Source organism: Salmo salar, chromosome ssa15 (genome assembly GCF_905237065.1).
Source record: "Salmo salar chromosome ssa15, Ssal_v3.1, whole genome shotgun sequence".
NCBI classification, from domain to species: Eukaryota; Metazoa; Chordata; class Actinopteri; order Salmoniformes; family Salmonidae; genus Salmo; species Salmo salar.
Genome location: NC_059456.1, coordinates 68,192,509 through 68,218,607, shown reverse-complemented (window position 1 = coordinate 68,218,607; position 26,099 = coordinate 68,192,509). Strand labels below are relative to the sequence as shown.

Genomic DNA, 26,099 nt, shown 5'->3' with positions numbered 1-26,099 from the left:
TGTTGGCTGTTGGCTCAGTATTTGAACACAAGTATTGTGACACTATAGAAAACAAAATACTTTTTTTGTGAGAAGAATTACCTCAGTCCTTGGGCCCTACGAGATAGTGCTTGTAGCTTAAGGTTCTAGCTGTGCAGACAGATATCCCCAGGGATAGTCTGCATATCTGCTATGTTTCTCCCATCTTGAACATCACAAGATTGTAGCAGAGAGGGGCATGGGTGGGGCTCTCACAGCACAGCTGACACACTCTTGGCCATGTGGCAAAAAGCTCTGTGACATCAGAAGTGAAGGGCAATGGTCTTTGTCTCCCTCTGTGGGGAAGAGAGATAAGTACATGGAGAAACAGGTGCAGCCACTGAAGCAAAGCTCATAAGGGACAGATCAAAATTGACTGAGGGCTGGTTCAACTCAAAATAAATAATGCTCCCCCCCCCTAGCATCACTACTCTGGACGGTTCTAACCTAGAATATGTGGACAACTACAAATACCTTGGTGTCTGGCTAGACTGTAAACTCTCCTTCCAGACTCATATCAAACATCTCCAATCCAAAATCAAATCTAGAATCGGCCTTCTATTGCGCAACAAAACCTCCTTCACTCACGCTGCCAAACTTACCCTTGTAAAACTGACTGTCCTACCGATCTTCGACTTCGGCGATGTCATCTACAAAATAGCTTCCAATACTCTACTCAGCAAACTGGATGCATTCTATCACAGTGCCATCCGTTTTGTTACCAAAGCCCCTTATACCACCTACCACTGCGACCTGTATGCTCTAGTCGGCTGGCCCTCGCTACATATTTGTCGCCAGACCCACTGGCTCCAGGTCATTTATAAGTCTTTGTTAGGTAAAGCTCTGCCTTATTTCAGCTCACTGGTCACGATAACAACACCCACCCGTAGCACGTGCTCCAGCAGGTATATTTCACTGGTCATCCCCAAAGCCAACACCTACTTTGGCCGCCTTTCCTTCCAGTTCTCTGCTGCCAATGACTGGAACGAATTGTAAAAAAATCACTGAAGCTGGAGACTTATATTTCCCTCACTAACTTTAAACATCAGCTATCTGAGCAGCTAACCGATCGCTCCATCTCTAAATAGCCCCTCCAAGCTACCTACCTCATCCCCATATTGTTTTTATTTACTTTTCTGCTCTTTTGCACACCAGTATCTCTACTTGCACATCATCATCTGCTCATTTATCACTCCAGTGTTAATCTGCTAAATTGTAATTACTTCGCTACTATGGCCTATTTATTGCCATACCTCCTCATGCCATTTGCACACACTGTATATAGACTTTCTTCTTTTCTATTGTGTTATTGACTGTACGCTTGTTTATTCCATGTAACTCTGTATTGTTGTTTCTGTCGCACTGCTTTGCTTTATCTTGGCCAGGTCGCAGTTGTAAATGAGAACTTGTTCTCAACTAGCTTACCTGGTTAAATAAAGGTGAAATAAAAATAGAATTAACTCAAAATAACGTTTACGACCACAAATAACAATAACCGTAGCGACCCTGTGTTTATAAACGTGGATGTCTATTTTACCACTTCAGCATGCTTCGTGGCACAGTTATTGTCACCATGCAGGGCTACGGGCCAGAAGGTTGAGGGTTCGCCGACCACCACAGACAAGCTCCCTGTCTGTTTCGTTACACTACAATCAGAGCAGGCTGCAGACAAGGATCAGCTGGAGGTAAATTGGATTATCAAACATTTTGATGCCATTTATATTTTTTCACCAACAGGTTTCTGTGCCAATGCACCACACAACCAATAAACAAAGCATACCGACTTCGGGCACTTCAATATCATGGTTTGTGTTTTCAAACACCACAATAAATAGACTACATCAACCTCGACAAACAGAAAATACACCCCTCCCTATCTTATTGGCTTACCCAGTGTTGAAGGCTTGGCTTGACGATCTCTGAATGTCATGAAACTTTTTGGTGTTTTTTTAACAGACGTCTCTTTCCTTCCATCAATTGGCCACTGCACAATTTGGATCGATAGATATTATTTGTCAGTAAAAAAAAAGACATATTTACACAAAGTATTTTTAAAGTGACAGGGATTGCACAATAAAGTCTGGGACTTTTTTTTACATAAATACATATACAACAACATAGATAGAGACAAAAAAAATGCTCTACCTTCAGATGAGTATGAGGGGGGAGTTTAAGTAAAATTCTTTCAAGCTTGTTTGGCTGGTAACTTACAGTGCATTCGGAAAGTATTCAAACCCCTTCACATTTTCCACATTTTGTTACGTTACAGGCTAAATCATCCCCCCCCCTCATCAATCTACACACAATACCCCATAAGGACAAAGCTAAACCAGTTTTATTTTTTACATTTAGCAAATGTATAAAAAATTGAAAACTGGATTATCACAATTACATAAGTATTCAGACCCTTTACTCAGTACTTTGTTGGAGCACCTTTGGCAGCGATTACAGAATCGAGTCTTCTTGGGTATGACGCTACAAGACTGGCACATCTGTATTTGGGGAGTTTCTCCCATTCTTCTCTGCAGATCCTCTCAAGCTCTGTCAGGTTGGATGGGGAGTGTCACTGCACAGCTATTGTCAGGTCTCTCCAGAGATGTTTGATCGGGTTCAAGTTCGGGCTCTGGCTGGGCCACTCAAGGACATTCAGAGACTTGTCCCGAAGCCACTCCTGTGTTGTCTTTGTTGTGTGTTTTGGGCAGTGTCTTGTTGGAAGGTGAACCTTCACCCCCAGTGCGAGGTCCTGAGTGCTATGGAGCAGGGGATCTCTCTGTACTTTGCTCCGTTCATCTTTCAGGTCAGGTGATGAGTGGTGCCTGGTTTCCTCCAGACATGACACTTGGAATTCAGGCCAAAGAGTTCAATCTTGGTTTCATCAGACCAGAGAATCTTGTTTCTCATGGTCTGAGAGTCCTTTAGGTGCCTTTTGGCAAACTCCAAGCGGGCTGTCATGTGCCTTTTACTGAGGAGTGGCTTCCGCCTGGAAACTCTACCATAACTGCTTGATTGGTGGCATGCTGCAGAGATGGTTGTCCTCCTGGAATGTTCTCCCATCTTCACAGAGGAACTCTGGAGCTCTGTCAGAGTGACCATCGGGCTCTTGGTCACCTCCCTGACCAAGGCCCTTCTCCCCCGATTCCTCAGTTTGGCCGGGCGGCCAGCTCTAGGATGAGTCTTGGCAGTTTCAATCTTTAGATGTTTGGGGCTACTGGTCAACCATGATGTGCAGGAAGAATCCAAGTGCCACTGAACTAGCACACTTGCCAGAGTCTTTAGGGTGTCTATAGCTAGGTTTCCATCCAATTGCCTACAGATTTTCATGTGCATATTGTAAAATCTTCATAAAAACAATATGTTATTGTAGAATAATCGTGAAGACATCAAAACTATGAAATAACACACATGGAATCATGTAGTAACCAAAAAAGTGTTAAACAAATAAAAAATATTTGTATTATTGAGATTCTTCAAAGTAGCCACCCCTTGCCTTGATGACGGCTTTGCACACTCTTGGCATTCTCTCAACCAGCTTCATGAGGTAGTCATCTGGAATGCATTTCAATTAACAGGTGTGCCTTATTGAAAGTTCATTTGTGAAATTTCTTTACTTCTTAATGCGTTTGAGCCAATCAGTGGTGTTGTGACAAGACAGAGGTGGTATACAAAAGATATCCCTATTTGGTGAAAGACCAAGTCCAGTCTTTCAAGTGCAGTTTATTCAAGTGCAGTCGCAAAAACCATCCAGTGCTATGTATTTTGTATAAAAAAATATATTTCACCTTTATTTAACCAGGTAGGCCAGTTGAGATCAAGTTCTCATTTACAACTGTGACCTGGCCAAGATAAAGCAAAGCAAAGCAGTGCGACACAAACAACAACACAGATTTACACATGGAATAAACAAACGTACAATCAATAACACAATACAAAAAATCTATATACAGTGTGTGCAAATGAGGTAAGATTAGGGAGGTAAGGCAATAAATAAGCCGTAGTGGCAAGGTAATTACAATTTAGCAATTAAACACTGGAGTGATAGATGTGCAGAAGATGAATGTGCAAGTAGAGATACTGGGGTGCAATGCAGCAAAATAAATAAATAACAATATGGGTATGAGGTAGGTGCATGGGCTATTTACAGATGGGCTATGTACAGGTGCAATGATCTGTGAGCTGCTCTGACAGCTGATGCTTAAAGTTGTGAGGGAGATATGAGTCTCCAGCTTCAGTGATTTTTGCAATTCGTTTCAGTCATTGGCAGCAGAGAATTGGAAGGAAAGGCGGCCAAAGGAGGAATCGGCTTTGGGGGTGACCAGTGAAATATACTTGCTGGAGTGCATGCTACGGGTGGGTGCTGCTATGGTGAACAGTGAGCTGAGATAAGGTGGGGCTTTACCTAGCAAAGACTTATAGATGACCTGGAGCCAGTGGGTTTGGCGACGAATATGAAGCGAGGGCCAGCCAACAAGAGCATACAGGTCGCAGTGGTGGGTAGTATATGGGGCTTTGGTAACAAAACGGATGGCACTGTGATAGACTGAATTCAATTTGCTGAGTAGAGTGTTGGAGGCTATTTTGTAAATGACGTCGCCGAAGTCAAGGATCGGTAGGATAGTCAGTTTTACGAGGGTAAGTTTGGCAGCATAAGTGAAGGATGCTTTGTTGCGAAACAGAAGGCCGATTCTAGATTTAATTTTGGATTGGAGATACTAAATGTGAGTCTGGAAGGAGAGTTTACAGTCTAACCAGACACCTAGGTATTTGTAGTTGTCAACATATTCTAAGTCAGAACCGTCCAGAGTAGTGATGCTGGACAGGCGGGCAGGTGCAATCGGTTGAAGAGCATGCATTTAGTTTTACTTGCATTTAAGGCCACGGAAGGAGAGTTGTATGGCATTGAAGCTCGTCTGGAGGTTAGTGTCCAAAGAAGCCAGAAGTATACAGAATGGTGTCGTCTGCGTAGAGGTGGATCAGAGAATCACCAGCAGCAAGAACGACATCATTGATTTACACAGAGAAAAGAGTATTCCCGATAATTGAACCCTGTGGCACCCCCATAGAGACTGCCAGAGGTCCGGACAACAGGCCCTCCGATTTGACACACTGAACTCTGTCTGAGAAGTAGTTGGTGACCCAGGCGAGGTAGTTGTTCGACAAACCAAGGCTGTTGAGTCTGCTGATAAGAATGTGGTGATTGACATAGTCGAAAGCCTTGGCCAGGTCGATGAATACAGCTGCACAGTATTGTCTTTTATCGATGGCGGTTATGATATCGTTTAGGACCTTGAGCGGGGCTGAGGTGCACCCATGATCAGCTCGGAAACCAGATTGCATAGCGGAGAATGTACGGTGGGATTCGAAATGGTCAGTGATCTGTTTGTTAACTTGGCTTTCGAAGACCTTAGAAAGGTAGGGTAGGATAGATATAGGTCTATAACAGTTTGGGTCTAGAGTGTCTCCCCCTTTGAAGAGGGGGATGGCCGCGGCAGTTTTCCAATCTTTGGGGATCTCAGACGATACGAAAGAGAGGTTGAACAGGCTAGTAACTGGGGTTGCAACAATTGCGGTAGATAATTGTAGAAAGAGAGGGTCCAGATTGTCTAGCCCAGCTGATTTGTATGGGTCCAGATTTCATCAACTGTTCAGAGGAGACTGCATGAACCAGGCCTTCATGGTCGAATTGCTGCAAAGAAACCACTACTAAAAGACACCAATAAGAAGAAGAGACTTGCTTGGGCCTAGAAACACGAGCAATGGACATTTGACCAGTAGAAATCCAAATGTGAGATTTTTTGTTCCAACTGTCTTTGTGAGACGCAGAGTAGGTGAACAGATGATCTGCGCATGTGTGGTTCCTACCGTGAAGCATGGAGGAGTAGGTGTGATGGTGTGGGGTGCTTTGCTGGTGACACTGTCTGTGATTTATTTAGAATTCAAGGCACACTTAACCAGCATAGCTACCACAGCATTCTGCATCAATACGCCATCCCATCTGGTTTGTGCTTAGTGGGACTGTCTTTTCTTTTTCAACAGGACAATGACCTGAAACACGCCTCCAGGCTGTGTAAGGACTATTTGACCAAGAAGGAGAGTGATGGAGTGCTGCATCAGATGACCTGGCCTTCACAATCACTCAACCTCAACCCATTTGAGATGGTTTGGGATGAGTTGGACCGCAGAGTGAAGGAAAAGTACTCAGCATATGTGGTAACTCTTTCAAGACTGTTGGAAAAGCATAAGAGCGAATGTAAATGCGAGCATAAGAGCGAGGGGGAAAAGGCACTAGCGTCCCCTGTGCCAACCCCCCAAAAAACCCCTCCCAAAGCAAAACACACCACCCTCCCAAAGCAAAGCACACAACCCTCCCAAAGCAAAGCACACAACCCTCCCAAAGCAAAACACACAACCCTCCCAAAGCAAAGCACACATCCCTCCCAAAGCAAAACACACAACCCTCCCAAAGCAAAACACACAACCCTCCCAAAGCAAAACACACAACCCTCCCAAAGCAAAGCACACAACCCTCCCAAAGCAAAGCACACAACCCTCCCAAAGCAAAACACACAACCCCTCCCCAGTAATGTTCGATCTGTCTTTAAGTACAGAGGCATGATTTACTCTGCTTGATTGCATTCAATTAAATACAACTTCATTCTGAAATTCTTTAGTAATTACAATTATTATTGGTTTAAATTATAGTTATGAAACATAACATCTTAGTACTGCATATTATCATCATGTGAGACATTTACTATGAAGAGTTATGCATATAATTTTATCCATCATTATGCGGAACTATTGCGTTTTCTACTACAAGTTGTGTGGAAGTATTTACAGAGCGGACTCGACCCAGTTTCCTGCTTGACTTACATCTCCAGGAAAGAACTACAGTGGTAAGTGTTAATTTATTTGGTTATGTTAAAAACGGGCAAATATTTTACTTTCCTGAAAGTAAGAAATCGAAATAAGTCTTGTCACTCATTGCCAGGTGGTTACTCTTGACACGGAATAAAAAGGGAACTTAAAACAAGTTAAAATTCAGTAGCTGGCTATCAGAGGCCCGCTTGCTAGCATCGACAGCTAGCTAGCCTGCGAGCTAACGTCATGTGACTGATTGCAAGCTTATGTCTGATAATGACAGCAATATGTCAACTTGCTTGCTAGATGTTGGGACCATTATTTATTATTTATACATCGTTAGTCAGATGGTACTAACTGATAATAGTTTTACTGTTTCCTGCTCCTATTTAGGTGTAACTAGTCACACTGATAGCCAGCTACTGTAACTAGCTAACTTACGTCGTATAAACACAGGCGCTGTTGGTGGTTAAAGATATTCTTATGTCGCGTATTGTACAGTCACTCGACCTTTGATCATTTTGTTTTCTTGTGCTTGTTGGATTGCATTGAGCTGCAAAGTTGTATTGGTGACAGTTTAAGTTGGTGGGTCTATCGATGTATGCTTGTAAACTGGCTAGATTACCAGCAAGAGATGTGCTATCCAACCAGGTACAAGACATGAATAGAAAACATATCACCCAAAATTCTAGTCTTTCTCCCAACCCTCCTTAAAAGTAAAAAGGACGCAAACCCCACTAACAAAGAACAACTGGAGCCCAGGGTGAGCAAGTTGATGTGCAATGATTTGTAGAGTCAGACCCAGTTGTATGCATAGGGAGAAGAGTGTGTCAGTTGTTATCTGACATGTATTTTATGCAGCAGGTGGAGGGATGAGCCTCTTCCCTGTGATTGGCACAGATGTGCCGGAAGCAGCCAATGGGGTGGATACACCAGGCTCCCCTGGATCCTGTAATGTGAATGGCCCGTACACCCACGCCCCTAATACCCCTGCACAGCTCCTGAAGTTTGGGGGTAGGGTGCCCTGTCCTGGGCAGGGATCCCTTGATGAGACTGAGAACTCTGTGGATGGGGAGAGCGCATGCGATGGACAAAACCCCATAGACACTTCTCACAACTCCACGTCCGATTCAGACACACAGCAACACACCGACGCGTTCCCAGCCCACCCCTCCTTCCCCACTGCCACATGCACAGCAGACACAGAGCCAGACCCACACGAGCCCCCCAAAGACATGTCCCTCACTGGACCCTCCCAAACAGGTATGCCCCTAAACGAGACTCTGTCTGGAGACTGGCAGCACACAGGCACTCCATCCAAAGACACAGCCCCAGAGGGGGACACTCACAGCGCAGACAAAAAGCAGTCCGAGACAAAGCACACAGAGCCTTCTAGCTGCTGTGCTGCAGGAACAGAGGAGGAAAAGGAGGTGGAGGTGGAAGAGGAGGAGTGTGAAAATGAGAGCGAGGAGCAGCATGCAGGAAACACACAGGCTGAAGTCTCAGCTGAGGTGAGTTTGCCATACTTACTGCTCCTGTACATAATTGTTAATGTTAAAGTGCCAGAGCTGACAACTCAAGAATAGTACTTAATTACATTTACATTTGAGTCATTTAGCAGATACACATCTAATTGTATTTGTCACATGCGCCGAATACAACAGGTGTAGACTTTACCGTGAAATGCTTACTTACAAGCCATTAACCAACAATGCAGTTCAAGAAATAGTGAATAAAATATTTACTAAATAAACTAAAGTTAAAAAAATGGAATTAATAAAAAGGTAACACAAATGTATGTAACAATAACGAGGCTTTATACAGGGGTTACCGGTACAGAGTCAATGTGCGGGGGTACAGGTTAGTCGAGGTAATTAGTAGAGTGACTATCCATATAAACTCAGCAAAAAAAGAAACGTCCCTTTTTCAGGACCCTGTCTTTCAAAGATAATTTGTAAAAATCCAAATAACTTCACAGATCTTCATTGTAAAGGGTTTAAACACAGTGTCCCATGCTTGATGAATGAACATGCACCTGTGGAACGGTCGTTAAGACACTAACAGCTTACAGACGGTAGGCAAATAAGGTCACAGTTATGAAAACTTAGGACACTAAAGGCCTTTCTATTCACTCTGAAAAACACCAGAAGAAAGATGCCCAGGGTTCCTGCTCATCTGTGTGAACGTGCCTTCGGCATGCTGCAAGGAGGCATGAGGACTGCAGATGTGGCCCGGGCAATAAATTGCAATATCCGTACTGTGAGACGTCTAAGACAGCGCTACAGGGAGACTGGGTGGACAGCTGATCGTCCTCGCTGTGGCAGACCCCGTGTAACAACACCTGCACAGGATCTGTACATCCGAACATCACACCTGCGGGACAGGTACAGGATGGCAACAACAACTGCCCGAGTTACACCAGGAACGCACAATCCCTCCATCAGTGCTCAGACTTTCCGCAATAGGCTGAGAGAGGCTGGACTGAGGGCTTGTAGGCCTGTTGTAAGGCAGGTCCTCACCAGACATCACTGGCAACAACGTCACCTATGGGCACAAACCCACCGTCGCTGGACCAGACAGGACTGGCAAAAAGTGCTCTTCACTGACGAGTCGTGGTTTTGTCTCACCAGGGGTGATGGTTGGATTTGTGTTTATCGTTGAAGGAATGAGCGTTACACCGAGGCCTGTACTCTGGAGCGGGATCAATTTGGAGGTGGAGGGTCCGTCATGGTCTGGGGCGGTGTGTCACAGCATCATCGGACTGAGCTTGTTGTCATTGCAGGCAATCTCAACACTGTGCGTTACAGGGAAGACATCCTCCTCCCTCATGTGGTACCCTTCCTGCAGGCTCATCCTGACATGACCCTCCAGCATGACAATGCCACCAGCCATATTGCTTGTTCTGTGCGTGATTTCCTGCAAGATAGGAATGTCAGTGTTCTGCCATGGCCAGCGAAGAGCCCAGATCTCAATCCCATTGAGCACGTCTGGGACCTTTTGGATCAGAGGGTGAGGGCGAGAGCCATTCCCCCCCCCAGAAATGTCTGGGAACTTGCAAGTGCTTTGGTGGAAGAGTGGGGTAACATCTCACAGCAAGAACTGGCAAATCTGGTGCAGTCCATGAGGAGGAGATGCACTGCAGTACTTAATGCAGCTGGTGGCCACACCAGATACTGACTGTTACTTTTGATTTTAACCCCCCCCCCCCTTTGTTCAGGGACACATTATTCAATTTCTGTTTGTCACATATTTGTGGAACTTGTTCAGTTTGTCTCGGTTGTTGAATCTTGTAATGTTCATTCAAATATTTACACATGTTAACCTCTCTGGGCTAGGCGGGACGAATTCGTCCCACCTACGCAACAGCCAGTTGAATCCCGTGGCGCGATTTTCAAATACCTTAGAAATGCTATTACTTCAATTTCTCAAACATATGACTATTTTACAGCTATTTAAAGACAAGACTCTCGTTAATCTAACCACACTGTCCGATTTCAAAAAGGCTTTACAACGAAAGCAAAACATTAGATTATGTCAGCAGAGTACCCAGCCAGAAATAATCAGACACCCATTTTTCAAGCTAGCATATAATGTCACATAAACCCAAACCACCGCTAAATGCAGCACTAACCTTTGATGATCTTCATCAGATGACAACCCTAGGACATTATGTTATACAATACATGCATGTTTTGTTCAATCAAGTTCATATTTATATCAAAAACCAGCTTTTTACATTAGCATGTGACGTTCAGAACTAGCATACCCCCCGCAAACTTCCGGGGAATTTACTAACAATTTACTAAATTACTCACGATAAACGTTCACAAAAAACATAACAATTATTTTAAGAATTATAGATACAGAACTCCTTTGTGCAATCGAGGTGTCCGATTTTAAAATAGCTTTTCGGTGAAAGCACATTTTGCAATATTCTCAGTAGATAGCCCAGCCATCACGGCTAGCCATTTAGACATCGACCAAGTTTAGCCCTGACCAAAGTCAGATTTACTATTACAAAAGTTTGATTACCTTTGTTGTCTTCGTCAGAATGCACTCCCAGGACTGCTACTTCAATAACAAATGTTGGTTTGGTCCAAAATAATCCATCGTTATATCCAAATAGCGGCGTTTTCTTCGTGCATTCCAGACACTATCCGAAATGGTAAATCAGGGTTACGAGCATGGCGCAATTCGTGACAAAAAAAATCTAAATATTCCATTACCGTACTTCGAAGCATGTCAACCGCTGTTTAAAATCAATTTTTATGCCATTTTTCTCGTAAAAAAGCGATAATATTCCGACCGGGAATCTCCGTTTAGGTAAACAGAGGAAAGAAAACAAAGCTTTCGGTCGACGCGGGCACGAGCCTGAGTCTCACAGTACTGTAACCAGCCACTACCCAAACGAGCTACTTTTTTTTCAGCCAGAGCCTGCAAAGCCACGATTCAGCTTTTTGCCGCCTTCTGAGAGCCTATGGCAGCCGTAGGAAGTGTCACGTAACAGCAGAGATCCTTTGTAATGGATAGAGATGGCAAAGAAGGCGAAGAAATGGTCAGACAGGGTACTTCCTGTACAGAATCTTCTCAGGTTTTGACCTACCATTTGAGTTCTGTTATACTCACAGACACCATTCAAACAGTTTTAGAAACTTTGGAGTGTTTTCTATCCAAAGCCAATAATTATATGCATATTCTAGTTACTGGGCAGGAGTAGTAACCAGATTAAATCGGGTACGTTTTTTATCCAGCCGTGTCAATACTGCCCCCTAGCCCTAACAGGTTAAGTTTGCTGAAAATAAACACAGTTGACAGTGAGAGGGTGTTTCTTTTTTTGCACAGTTTATAAAAAACAGCGAGTAGCAGCAGTGTAAAAACAAAAAGGGTGGCCTTTTGTCTGGGTGGCCTTTTGTCTGGGTGGCCATTTGTCTGGGTGGCCATTTGATTAGTTTAGTTGTTGAGCAGTCTTATGGCTTGGGGGTAGAAGCTGTTAAGGAGATTTGGCTCTCCAGTACCGCTTGCCGTGTGATAGCAGAGAGAACAGTATGACTAGGGTGGCTGGAGTCTTTGACAATTTTTTGGGCCTTCCTCTGACACCGCCTAGTATATAGGTCCTGGATGTCAGGAAGCTTGGCCCCAGTCATGTACTGGGCTGTACGCACTACCTTCTGTAGTGCCTTACGGTCGGATGCCTAGCAGTTGCCGGACCAGGCGGTAATGCATCCGGTCAGGATGCTCTCGATAGTGCAGCTGTAGAACTTTTTGAGGATCTGGGGACCTGAGGGGGAAAAGGTGTTGTCGTGCCCGCTTCACAACTGTGTTTGGTGTGTTTGGACCACAATAGTTTGTTGGTGATGCGCATACCAAGGAACTTGAAACTCTCGACCCGCTCCACTTCAATCTTGTTGATGTTAATGGGGGCCTGTATGGCCGTCCTTTTCCTATAGTCCACGATCAGCTCCTTTGTCTTGCTCACATTGAGAGAGAGGTTGTTGTCCTGTCACCACACTACCAGGTCTCTGACCTCCTCCCTATAGGCTGTCTCATCCTTGTCTGTGATCAGGCCTATCACTGTTGTCGTCAGCCAACTTAATGATGGTGTTGGAGTCGTGCTTGGCCATGCAGTCGTGGGAATAGGGAGTACAGGAGGGGACTAAGCACGCACCTCTGAGGGGCCCCAGTGTTGAGGATCAGCCGCGGCAGATGTGTTGTTGCCTTCCCTTACTGGCCCGTCAAAATCCAGGATCCAGTTGCAGAGGGAGGTGTTTAGTCCCAGGGTCCTTAGCTTTGTGGGCACTATGATGTTGAATGCTGAGCTGTAGTCAATGAACACATTCTCACATAGGTGTTCCTTTTGTCCAGGTGGGTTTAGGCAGTCACTGGGCATCCAGCTTGCGGGTGGGTTTCCCTTTTGTAGTCCAAAATAGTTTTCAAGCCCTGCCACATCCGACGAGCATCAGAGCTGGTGTAGTAGGATTCAATTTTAGTCTTTTATTGACACTTTGCCTTTTGGATAGATCGTCTGAGGGCATAGTGGGATTTCTTATAAGCGTCCAGATTAGTGTCCCACTCCTCTAGCCTTTAGCTCGGTGTGGATGTTGCCTGTAATTCATGGCTTCTGGTTGGGAAATGTACGGTCACTGTGGGGACAACGTTGTCGATTCACTTATTGATGAAGCTGATGACTGAGGTGGTATACTCAATGCCATTGGACGAATCCCGGGAACATATTCCAGTCTGCGCAAGCGAAACAGTCCTGTAGCATCCGTGTCATCTGACCACTTCTGTATTGAGTCACTGGTACTTCCTGCTTTAGTTTTTGCTTGTAAGCAGGAATCAGGAGGATAGAGTTATGGTCAGATTTGCCAAATGGAGCATTTTCTTGTTTGCTTATGTCCTTTTTACAGCTTGTTGAGTGCGGTCTTAGTGCCATCATCAGTTTGTGGTAGTAAATAGACTGCTACGAATAATATAGATAGTGTGGTCTACAGCTTATCATGAGGTATTCTACCTCAGGCGAGCAATAACTCAAAACTTGTTTAATATTAGATATCGCACACCAGCAGTTATTGACAAATAGACAACCCCCCCCCCCCGCGCCCCTCGTCTTACCAGACGTAGCTGCTCTGCCCTGCCGAAAAACGGAGAAGCCAGCCAGGGCGACTTACAATTACTGCATTCATCTTATGATAGTTGGATGAGACATATCACAATCGTAGCAAGTACATTTTCCCTCGATAAAGTAGTTATCAGCAAAGTGTATTTTGAATCCATTGAGCAGTGCAGCATATTCATATGTCCGGAGGATCTTGAGGATTGCTATATGTGTAAGACTGCCACTTCCTGTCAGCTTACAGAGGAGCCCTCGGCAGCAGCTCCCAGCTCTGTCCCAGCTGAGGGGGGGGAGTCGTCAGGCAGCAGCCCTTGTCCGCCCCACGTCATGGCCCAGGTGCGCGTGCGGAACGTCCCAGAGCGGGAGCGCATTGTCCGGGGCATGCAGGACAGCAAGAGCCTGGACGAGATCAGCCATGCATGCATCGGTGGGGGTCGGGGGGGCCAGCCAGAGGGCCGCAGGGCCACCATCTCCTCTGCCCTGGAGCTGGAGGGAACAGTCAGCCACGACGGGGACCTGACCCACTTCATCTGCCGCAACCTGGAGCAGAAGATCAAGATGAGCTCAAAGCCCAGCCTGGACTGTGACTGCGACTGTGAGTACCAACACCGGGGGACCGCGGGGCCCGGGATGGGGGATTGGCTAATTAGTCACCAGGGTCGTATTCATTAGGTACCAAACAGATTTTTTTTTAAACAAGGACTGAAACAGGAAGACCATCTGGACTTGTCTAGTAAGACTTTTCTGTTGAAAAACGTTTCGCTAACAGTGGGCCTGAATACGACCCTGGTGATCAGTGAAATGCTAATCCGTGAAATGCCTTTTCTGGTGTTATTTCAGTGATACGTCAATGTTTTGAAGTTGCAGTTGAAGGCCGAGTTCCAAATCGAATAAATCCACCCTTCCCCTCTCGTGATTAGATTAGCACCCGCAGGAAGGCGGTTTGGATGAGGGAGGATGATTTGGTTTGCAGACTGTCGGTTAACGTCATTTTCTGTCTGTGTGCATGTTTCTTTTCTTTCTGTGTCCAGCGGACTGCTCGGGTTCCATCAGCAGCAGAGGTCGTGAGTCGTCGTCGCGGCGGCCGGCTGACATCCCTCCCATCGACCCTGCTGTCTTGGCGGACCTGCAGAGACACACGCAGGAAGTCGCCCACAGCGTGGAGCTAATGATGCGCAGCCTCAACGGAACCATCCAGAACGTACGTGAGCTAAGTTTCTTCACACCACACACACACACACACAAATGTTTCTGTATTTATTTCTGTATTACAATTGTACTGCTCTAGGGTTATTTATTGCTTGGATAACCCTGTCTACTATTATCTAATGATTAATTCTTCATTCTTTATGCGGTGCCCACAACGTCTGAAGAATTATCTCTGTGAATCAATGTAATGTTTGTTTGTGTGTCAAATAATCCCGCAATTGATGGGTTGCCAGCTGGCAATTTTGACACGCAAATAAAATGTCATTAATTTATTCATTCACACCTTTTAGTAATGCTCTAATTGTAAGTTGCCCAGAATTAGTGTCTGCCATATCCTGTATGTCTCTATCTGTGTGTGTCCAGATGACAGCGCTGAGTGTGGGCTACATCCAGACCTATAGAGACTCTGTGGACAGCCTGGGGGAGTCTGTGGACATGAGCATAAAGGTGAGAGAACAGATAGCTTGGCCAGACATGAATGGAAGGATGAGCAGTGAATACTGATCGACAGTCACAGATGCTTCTTGTCATGAGTATAATGTCCTGATTGTAGTGTGTGTGTGTGTGTGTGTGTTCATAGGGAATGTACACACTGATGGCGCGTTGTGAGGAGCTGGACCGCTCTATGCAGCCCATCCACACTCTGGCCGCCCAGATCCGGGACATTAAGCGTACCCTGGATGCCCTGGAGGCCATCTGCAAGTAGCCCCTCTCCCCCCCTGGACTCTTACCTGGAAACCCCTCCCCGAGAAATCCTCTTTCTAACCTAACGACCCCCCTCCGTCCATACCGCCCTCCTGGAATCACTGCTACTAATCATGCTAGCTTCATGGATGATCCGCTCCTCCCCCTCACCTCACCCCTCCCCATGTAGACGTCATGCTTCAAACCCCTCCCCCCACCCCGGAAATGCTCGCTCGGCTAGGAGCCCCTCCCCCTGACAGAACTTGAAGGAAACGGAGCGCTTGATGCTTCTCTTATTACCGTCCGACCCACGTGGTTCAGATTGTACTAACTGCTGCCGCCCACACGGGGGCGCTCTCTCTTTCTCATGGAGAGTGAGATTTAGGAACAGATGAGATGGTTTAGATGTTAGTCACTTCTTAGGCAGGTTGCTTAAACTAGTGAGACGAGACACAGGAGAGGGTGTGGGGGTACATATGTCGTATAAATGTCATGTTACATACCTGTTACCAACCGAACCTGTTACCTGTTACCAACCAACCATTCCCTGCGGAGCTCTCCTCTCCGATCCCGAGATAATGTTGCGCTTTAGGAGACTGTGGTACCCTCTGTCATTTCACAGGTTGGTAGGTAGGTACTAAGTAGGTAGTCCTGTCTTAATATCGAACATATCTATTTTGCCTAAATAGTGCTTGCCATGGTGAGAGGTTGTGGACAGCTGTTACATGTAGCGTGCCGTTACTGGCTTGTACCATGAAGGACTTGAATGCTACCAGATGTCATCAGATCTGCAGAAGCCCCACCTAGACGAGAAGGCAGCACCCTCACACTGGATATTCAGTGCCTTCGGAAAGTATTCAGACCCCTTGACTTTTCCCACATTTTGTTACGTTACAGCCTTATTCTAGAATTGATGAAATATTTTTTCCCCCTCATCAATCTACACACAATACCCCATAATGACAAAGCAAAAACAGGTTTTTAGAATTTTCTGCTAATTTAAAAATAAAATTGAAGCACCTTTTGCAGCGATTACAGCATCGAGTCTTCTTGGGTATGACGCTACAAGCTTGGCACACCTGTATTTGGGGAGTTCCTCCCATTCTTCTCTTCAGATCCTCTCAAGCTCTGTCAGGTTGGATGGGGAGCGTCGCTGCACAGCTGTTATCAGGTCTCTGCAGAGATGTACGATCGGGTTCAAGTCCGGGCTCTGGCTGGGCCACTCAAGGACATTGAGAAATGTCCGGAAGCCACTCATGTATTGTTTTGGCTGTGTGCTTAGGGTCGTTGTCCTGTTGGAAGGTGACCCTTCGCCCCAGTGTGAGGTTCTGAGCGCTCTGGAGCAGGTTTTCATCAAGGATCACTCTGTCCTTTGCTCCGTTCATCTTTGCCTGAATCCTGACTAGTCAACCAGTCCCTGCCGCTGAAAAACATCCCCATAGCATAATGCTGCCGCCACCATGCTTCACCGTAGGGATGGTGCCAGGTTTCCTCCAGGCGTGACGCTTGGCATTCAGGCCAAAGAGTTCAGTCTTGGTTTCATCAGACCTGTCATGTGTGTTTTACTGAGGAGAGGCTTTCGTCTGGCCACTACCATAAAGGCCTGATTGGTGGAGTGCTGCAGAGTTCCTCTGTGGAGTGCCACAGAGGAACTCTAGAGCTCTGTCAGTGGCCATTAGGTTCTTGGTCACGTCTCTGACCAAGGCCTTTCTCTCTGATTGCTCAGTTTGGCCGGGCGGCCAGCTCTACGAGGAGTCTTGGTGGTTCCAAAATTCTTCCATTTAAGATTGATGGAGGCCACTGTGTTCTTGCGGGATCTTCTTTGCTGCAGAAATGTTTTGGTACCCTTCCCCAGATCTGTGCCTCGACACAATCCTGTCTCGGAGCTCTACGGACAATTCCTTCAAACTCATGGCTTGGTTTTTGCTCTGACATACACTGTCAACTGTGGGACCTTATATAGACATGTATATGCCTTTCCAAATCATGTCCAATCAATTGAATTTACCACAGGTGGAAACCAATCAAGTTAAAGAAACATCTCAAGGATGATCAATGAAAACAGGATGCACCTGAGCTCAATTTCGAGTCTCATAGAAAAGGGTCTGAATACTTATGTAAATTAGGTATTTCTGTTTTGTCATTATGGGATATTGTGTGTAGATTGCTGAGGATTTGGATTTATGTAATTCATTTTAGATTAAGACAACAAAATGTGGAAAAAGTAATGGGGTCTGAATACTTTCCGAAGCCACTGAAAAGGAGGGATGGGCTGTGGGACTATAGACTTTGGGAGGGGCGGATGTTTCACTGGGGAGGGAGATGGCCTCCTCTCTAACTGCTCTTTATCTCTGTACAATCAAAAGCACCTCTGTACATATCTCTTTCTGTAACAAAGAAATAATTGAGCTACCCTTCGTCCTGAGTGTATATTTTCAGAAGAATAACACAATAAATTTACATGAGCTGCAAAGACTAGCTGTCTGTTTTGTTCCTGGATGTGGTTTTGATGACATGAGTGTATAGATACAGGACATCTAGACTGATACAGGACATCTAGACTGATACAGGACATCTAGACTGATACAGGACATCTAGACTGATACAGGACATCTAGACTGATACAGGACATCTAGACTGATACAGGACATCTAGACTGATACAGGACATCTAGACTGATGCAGGACATCTAGACTGATGCAGGACATCTAGACTGATACAGGACATCTAGGCTGATGCAGGACAGGACATCTAGGCTGATGCAGGACAGGACATCTAGGCTGATGCAGGACAGGACATCTAGGCTGATGCAGGACAGGACATCTAGACTGATGCAGGACAGGACATCTAGACTGATACAGGACAGGACATCTAGACTGATACAGGACAGGACATCTAGACTGATACAGGACAGGACATCTAGACTGATACAGGACAGGACATCTAGACTGATACAGGACAGGACATCTAGACTAATACAGGACATCTAGACTAATACAGGACATCTAGACTAATACAGGACATCTAGGCTGATGCAGGACAGGACATCTAGGCTGATGCAGGACAGGACATCTAGGCTGATGCAGGACAGGACATCTAGACTGATACAGGACAGGACATCTAGACTGATACAGGACAGGACATCTAGACTGATACAGGACAGGACATCTAGACTGATACAGGACATCTAGGCTGATACAGGACATCTAGACTGATACAGGACATCTAGACTGATACAGGACATCTAGGCTGATGCAGGACAGGATATCTAGACTGATACAGGACATCTCGGGTGATACAGGACAGAATATCTAGACTGATACAGTACAGGGTGTCTATACTGATACAGGACATCTAGACTGGTACAGGACATCTAGGCTGATACAGGACAGGATATCTAGACTGATACAGGATATCTAGACTGATACAGGACAGGATATCTATACTGATACAGGATATCTATACTGATACAGGACATCTAGACTGATACAGGACATCTGGACTGATACAAGACATCTAGACTGATACACGACATCTAGGCTGATACAGGACAGGATATCTAGACTGATACAGGATATCTAGACTGATACAGGACAGGGTATCTATATTAATACAGGACATCTAGACTGATACAGGATATCTAGACTGATACAGGACATCTAGACTGATGCAGGACATCTAGACTGATACAGGATATCTAGACTGATACAGGACATCTAGACTGATACAGGACATCTAGACTGATACAGGACATCTAGACTGCATCAACAACATTTTATAGAAAATATGAGTACATTTTTATAGAGGTATGATTTTATTGTAAACGCAATAGCATGAGGCGTAAGAATACAAAGGTAATGTTGAATGGTGAAGTCATTCCAGTTGATATGACTGCAGTAGCATGTAGAATGTGTTTACATCGTTCGAGGATACCAAGTTGTGAACCATATTACAAGCCCGTCACAACATGGCCATGTAAGCAGTAGAGCTGAGTAGCGTGAAGAACAAAAAGGGGGGAAAAGTGTGGCGATAAACAAAAATGAGTGGTAAAAAGGAACATCCAGTACTGCAATGTTAGGAACTGAATACACACAGCTGTTGACGAGAAATGACGACAATGTTAACCACGAATCCTATGAATAGAAGATTTTTTGTTTGATCTAGTTCACGTTCTTAGTTGTATCGACAATAAAAACGTCCACAGTCTCCATAATATAATAGTAGTCTCTGTTCACGACATTTCTTTGTTCGAAATAGAAACACCTCTCAAGAGTTTCTGTCACACAAACATTTCTTCTACACTGGTACGACAGTGTCTTAAGCCCCCTGAGCCCCGACCTGATCATTCAGCAGGTTGGTCAGAGGTTCAGGCATAAGTCTGTGTTCAGGCTTAGAGCTGTGGCTAATACCAGCACTAGAGGGAGGAGAGATGCCGTGAGTGATGGTCCGCTGTGGTCTGACAGAGCGAGGGTGGGCCTGGTCTCTTGGTTCAGCTCACTCGACAAGGGGGGATTCAGTGTGGGGGGAAGGGCTCCCTGTGCCCTGTCCTTGGGGAGCTCCTCGTCGGCGGCTGCCCCCTCCAGGGACTCATACCACTGGCACTGGAAGTCCCTCTTCCATGCCTCCAGGTTGCCAGGGTCCAGCTGGCCTGTGGTCTGCACCCCCTCCACCTTCCCCTGCGTCATCACGAAGTTGGAGGGCGGCAAGTGCAGGTAGGCGGAGCTCTCGGGTTTGCGGCGCACGCAGCGGCCACGCCCCTGGCACAGGGAGACGCCGCACAGGCGGGCGGCTGTGGTCACGTTGACGGTGTACAGGCCCAGGACCTCACGCACAAACGTGGCCAGCTCTGAGCAGGCTTTCTGGGGGCAGACAGAGGTGAAATGTTTTCATTCACAGACCTCAGACCCAGTTACAGTTGTCTGACTGACAATGCATGTATGGAACATTGAAGAGATGTGTACTGTACCTGAGTCCTTGTAGAGAAGACACCTTGATCTTTCTCCCAGAGGACAACCCCTGCTGCCCCCATGGCAGCACTCTCACCAATGGTGTTGACCAGGTCCACCTAATGGAACATCACCCAGTTATACACTGGTTACAGAACCAACAGACAAAGAGAAACCACTTTCAAAAACATGGAACATCTACTTCCACCCAACACTATCTCTCACCTCAGATAGAAAAGTATTGGTCGATGTATAGACACTCCTGACCAATGGGAACACAGGAAGGTCGTAGGCGGTCCCGGCCAAGCTTGCCACTCTCAGTGCCTCTCGGATCTGATTGGATGTGTACAGTCTGGCCCCTGAGGTCCCACCCTGCAGCTTCTCTAGTGTGAGGGCGGGGTAGAGCGCAGAGCAGCATTTCCAGAGCCACAGCAGCTCGTCGTTCAATGCCATCTCTGCGGCGGGACAGCGACCCGTGTAATTGGACAGCGACTGGGCGGGGCCGGAGTTGTAACAGTTGGGGTACGGGGTCACGCCCCACAGAGCCTTGGGTCGGAGTCTCCTCACCTCCCACAGCGTCTCCATGAGGATGGACTGGGACGCTGCCTCAAAGTCCACCTGGGGAACGGGATGACATCATCATTATGAGACAACTGTGGCGTTGAATAACATTTGTTACATCTATTTCTCCTATTAATCTAAACTGCCATGGATGAGGATCTTACCTGAGACCACTTCTCCACCTCCTCCGTGGTCCAGTCAGGGAAGAAGGTTCTCAGCAGAGCCCTGGAGCCCTCCAGGTAGATGCCCTGTTTCTCACGGTTCCTTCCCCACTGCGGGGACCACTGGCCCCAACGCAGTACCCCCAGGCCCTGGTAGCCTATGGATGGTAGCGCTGCCTCCAGGTCCTCCCCTGTCTTCTGGAGGTGTCCATCCAGTCTGGTGTGTTGGGGAAGGCCTCCGTTCACCGGCTGGTCCTGGCTAGTGTAATAGGGGTACTTCCCCAGAGTGTCCTCATAAAACATGGACACGCGGCCCTCTCTCTCCATCCCAAAGGCTCCAGGGTCAGGTCGTCCAGAACACGCCTTGTTGGGGATTCCCCATAGTACTAGAAAAGGCTGCCCTGGTGACAGAGGGGTGCGTGCCAGCTGTGGGGGACCACCAAGGCAGGGGGAGGTAAGGAACATCAATCCCATGAGGAGGAGTGTTAGTAGGGCCCTGTGTGGCCCAGCTCTGAGCCCTGCCCGGAGCTCCAGCTCAGTCCACGCCATGGAGCTGCCTGCTGCCTCTGTGTATCACCACGCCTCCAGGCCCTCACAACCAACCATAGCCCTGGGAACACAACACGGCACCCTCAGCTGTCTACGTGCCAACATTAATATTGCATACCTGTTATCACGTTATAACATTGTATACCTGTTATCACATTATAACATTGTATACCTGTTATCACATTATAACATTGTATACCTGTTATCACTTTATAACATTGTATACCTGTTATCACATTATAACATTGTATACCTGTTATCACGTTATAACATTGTATACCTGTTATCACATTATAACATTGTATACCTGTTATCACATTATAACATTGTATACCTGTTATCACTTTATAACATTGTATACCTGTTATCACTTTATAACATTGTATACCTGTTATCACTTTATAACATTGTATACCTGTTATCACTTTATAACATTGTATACCTGTTTTCACATTATAACATTGTATACCTGTTATCACTTTATAACATTGTATACCTGTTTTCACATTATAACATTGCATATCTGTTATCACATTATAACATTGCATACCTGTTATCACATAACATTGTATACCTATTATCACATTGTAACATTGCATACCTGTTTTCACATTATAACATTGTATACCTATTATCACATTGTAACATTGCATACCTGTTATCACATTATAACATTGTATACCTGTTATCACATTATAACATTGTATACCTGTGACTGAATCATTGCCAACAATAAAAATGAATCGCAAGTCAACAAACGAATCATATTGCCAGGCTGCACAAGGGCAGCACGGCTGGCCCTTGGATGTACACAGAGATTAACTTCATCACTACTTGTATTTGTGAGAGGTATTGTCTTGTTGAAATCACCAAGCTGTCTGTTTGAACTACTGGCGAACAGCTCGGACTCCCATGCATACTCCACAAGACATCCCGCCAGAGGTCTCTTCACAGTCCCCAAGTCCAGAACAGACTTTGGGAGGCACATAGTACTATGTAGAGCCATGACTACATGGAACTCTAATCCACATCATGTAACTGATGCAAGCAGTAAAATTAGATGTAAAAAATAGATAAAAATGCCACTTATTGAGCAGCAGGGACTGTGAAGTAACACAAACATAGGCACAGACATGCATACACACACAGGATAACATACACACTATACACATGGATTTAGTACTGTAGATATGTGGTAGTGGTGGAGTAGGGGCTTGAGGGCACACAGTGTGTTGTGAAATCTGTGAATGTTTTGTAATGTTTTTAAAATGGTATAAACGGCCTTAATTTAGCTGGACCCCAGGAAGAGCAAGGCAGCAGCTACTCCGTAATAAATACAAATACAAATCCCTAGTCAGCCCCATGTCGCCGCAAGACATTCTCATTGACTCGTGTGATTCTTTTGCAAACTTATTTGGCCTTCCAAGAGTAGGCCTAAAACAACAAAAGAAGAGATGATTGATTGGGTGAATGAGGTGTGTGTGAGTGTGCGTCAGTGGCATCGCCATTAGAGGAGACTAGACTAGAGGAACAGGATGCCTCAAAAAGGTCATTAACAAGAGTTAATTGGATTCATTAGTGCCGCCCGTGTTGGCCAGGAGGATCTGTAAGACGCTGCTAGCTCTGTAATGATTCTCAGTAATTACTCTGTAGTATAGCAGAGGGAGCCATGCCAGAAACAACAAGAAGAATCAACACTACACTATGATTATTGATCCCAATCGTTACAGCCCTGTGAAAAACAGTAAATCCGTAGTACCGTAAAATTGTAAATGTGTCCTTTTTTGGGGGTAAAGCTCTAATCCTTTAACAGTAATCTGCTTTTGTTTGTTTTACTGATCAGGTGTGAAGGGGAGGGGACACCACAAAGCATGTGAACATGTAGGATTCTGTGTAAAACGGATTAACGACCATGGTTTTAGAAAATCAGTTATCCAATATCATGGATAAGAACCCATTGGGCTGTACTTTCATATATACACTAAGTGTACAGGACATTAGGAACACCTGCTCTTTCCATGACATAGACTGACCAGGTGAATCCAGGTGGAAGCTAGGATCCCTTATTGATGACACGTGTTAAACCCACTTCAATCAGTGTAGATGAAGGGGAGGAGACGGGTTAACCTCTAAAAGTCTAAGCCTTTGAGGGGGGGATAAGGTTTTGAAGTGTCTTTCCTATAACTAGGAGATATAAGTAAGCTAAGGAAATGTTTTTAGTTTTTTGGACACATATTTAACCCATCTTTTTTTTGTTGGCACAAAACGACCTCCATACTTCCATTCATTTTTTAAAACCGGCACCAGTTACCTTCAGACGAGTCCTGTGACACTGGTGGGTGTGTAGCATCTCGTCTTTCCATACTGGGGACATATTAGTTTGTAGCCCAAACGGTTCGGACGCTACAGACAGAAGTTCCTAATGTTTTGTACACTCAGTGTGTACATTTGTCCCAGCTATGTGGTCAAAAAATAAGGTACCTGTTATTTTGACACATTCAATTCACTCTAATCCAAGTCACTCCCTGCCTTGAAAAAAGGACTGGAGTACTACAGTGCCAAACTTAGACACTTAGGAATCCCCCTCTAAACTTGGCAAAATATACATTGATTCGGGATGCCTTATGTTGCAGCAAAAACATATCCTGCTCTTTCTGTGAAACTTCAATGTGGGAGAGGACGTGGATCATTGAAAAATACACGTTTACGGAATGAGCCAATGTCTCATCCTTCCCAGAATTTATCTGAAAGGCTAAAAGACATTGTAAAGTGCATGATACGTCCAGCCTTTAAGTGTTACTAAGCTATGTATATCACAGTAAGAGCAGAAGTCCCACGTAGAGACACCATACCACTACATCTCCATTACAACTCCATAGGAATGATGGAGCTAGTGGCGTCAGAGTTGGCCTAGGCTCCCTGGCTGCACTGTCTGACAGAAGGTCAACGGTCTTAGGCTGCCAGTCAGAAGGTCACTCACCTCTGATTTGCTGGTCCGGACAGACGGACACTTCCTGGATTCACCTGATGCTAGCTAGCTAGCGAAGCTCTGCCGGACTGGGGGAGCAGCGCTGGTCAGAACTATCAGGACGTCAACCGCTCCCAGGGTCTTCGAGGTGGTCGAGGAGAAGATGCGTCTGGTGTCTCCGTATGTAGTATCCAGGTAGGCTTCTCCACAGACAGGTGTCCTAATGGCCCAGGAAGCTTCAACCCCAAGGCATGTACTGTTCTGGCAGCAGGAGGAAGTCAGGGAGTCAGTCAGGTTAGTGTCTGACCAGGGAGACATAGGCCGACAGGTGGTGTGGTGAACTGTAGGGGGGAGACCCGCGGTAGACAGCCATCCAGCCGGAGAAAGAGCCAGTGTGAGGCAGGGAAAGGAGGGAGAGCCAGAGTAGGTGACAGGAGGCAGGTTGAAGCAACTTCACCTTCACCAGGGTAATCTGGCTGTAAGCAGGGTCAGTGCCGGCCACAACACTCGCATGACCGCCCATCCTGACCGTAATCCCATAATCCAACGGGAGGACTGCCCCAACGCTTTCCTATTTGCACGGACGGAGCAGTTCACATCTCTCTCTCCTTCTCTACTGATATATAGTTAGTTACGTTTTGTATTTTTCCATTTCCCTTATCTTTCCTCCTTTCTCTATGCTCTTCAAATCAAATCAAATCAAATCAAATGTATTTATATAGCCCTTCTTACATCAGCTGATATCACAAAGTGCTGTACAGAAACCCAGCCTAAAACCCCAAACAGCAAGCAATGCAGGTGTAGAAGCACGGTGGCTAGGAAAAACTCCCTAGAAAGGCCAAAACCTAGGAAGAAACCTAGAGAGGAACCAGGCTATGAGGGGTGGCCAGTCCTCTTCTGGCTGTGCCGGGTGGAGATTATAACAGCACATGGCCTAGATGTTCAAATGTTCATAAATGACCAGCATTGTCAAATAATAATAATCATAGTAGTTGTCGAGGGTGTAAAAAGTCAGCAACTCAAGAGTAAGTGTCAGTTGGCTTTTTCATAGTCGATCTTTGAGAGTATCTCTACCGCTCCTGCTGTCTCTAGAGAGTTGAAAACAGCAGGTCTGGGACAGGTAGCACGTCCGGTGAATAGGTCAGGGTTTCAGCAGGTCTGGAACAACAGGTCTGGGACAGGTAGCACGTCCGGTGAACAGGTCAGGGTTCCATAGCTGCAGGCAGAACAGTTGGAACTGGAGCAGCAGCAGTCTTCACCAGTATCGATTGTTCCTTAGTCTGTTCCACAATTTCATTGGTCTATTTGGGCTTGAACATCAGCATGGAATCTCAATTGAGTTCTTTCAGTCGCTTTGGTGCAATTTTCACAAGTATGGTGGTACATTTTCACAACGCTTAGTTCAAAACTCACAACAGATCATCCAAAAAGGCTGTTGTTTCAAAACTCTAAACACATTTTCAGTTGACTAAGTACAACACACATAGTCATTTTTCATCTCGAAATCAGTGTTTCATCTGTAAAATACATGT

General features: G+C 45.7%; 2 protein-coding genes across 3 annotated transcripts; one reads left to right on the top strand and one right to left on the bottom strand.

Annotated features, from left to right (window-relative positions):
• The first annotated feature begins 6,829 nt into the window (after positions 1-6,829).
• On the top strand, positions 6,830-16,186 carry borcs6 (BLOC-1 related complex subunit 6). Its single transcript, XM_014146311.2, has 6 exons — positions 6,830-6,911; positions 7,738-8,387; positions 13,727-14,084; positions 14,521-14,690; positions 15,062-15,145; positions 15,279-16,186. The coding sequence occupies exons 2-6, from the start codon at positions 7,749-7,751 to the stop codon at positions 15,402-15,404; spliced, it is 1,377 nt and encodes a 458-aa protein (XP_014001786.1). The 5' UTR covers positions 6,830-6,911; positions 7,738-7,748; the 3' UTR covers positions 15,405-16,186.
• Positions 16,187-19,184: 2,998 nt separating this feature from the next.
• On the bottom strand, positions 19,185-25,241 carry si:dkey-72l14.3 (Glyco_hydro_56 domain-containing protein). Of its 2 annotated transcripts, XM_014146312.2 has the most exons (5): positions 24,580-25,241; positions 21,054-21,660; positions 20,554-20,946; positions 20,349-20,447; positions 19,185-20,241 (listed from the first exon to the last, which is right to left on the bottom strand). In XM_014146312.2, the coding sequence occupies exons 2-5, from the start codon at positions 21,597-21,599 to the stop codon at positions 19,741-19,743; spliced, it is 1,539 nt and encodes a 512-aa protein (XP_014001787.1). In that variant the 5' UTR covers positions 21,600-21,660; positions 24,580-25,241; the 3' UTR covers positions 19,185-19,740. The 2 variants fall into 2 exon arrangements, with proteins under 2 accessions (XP_014001787.1, XP_014001788.1); XM_014146313.2 differs by lacking the exon at positions 24,580-25,241 and having other exon boundaries at positions 21,054-22,164.
• Positions 25,242-26,099: the final 858 nt, after the last annotated feature.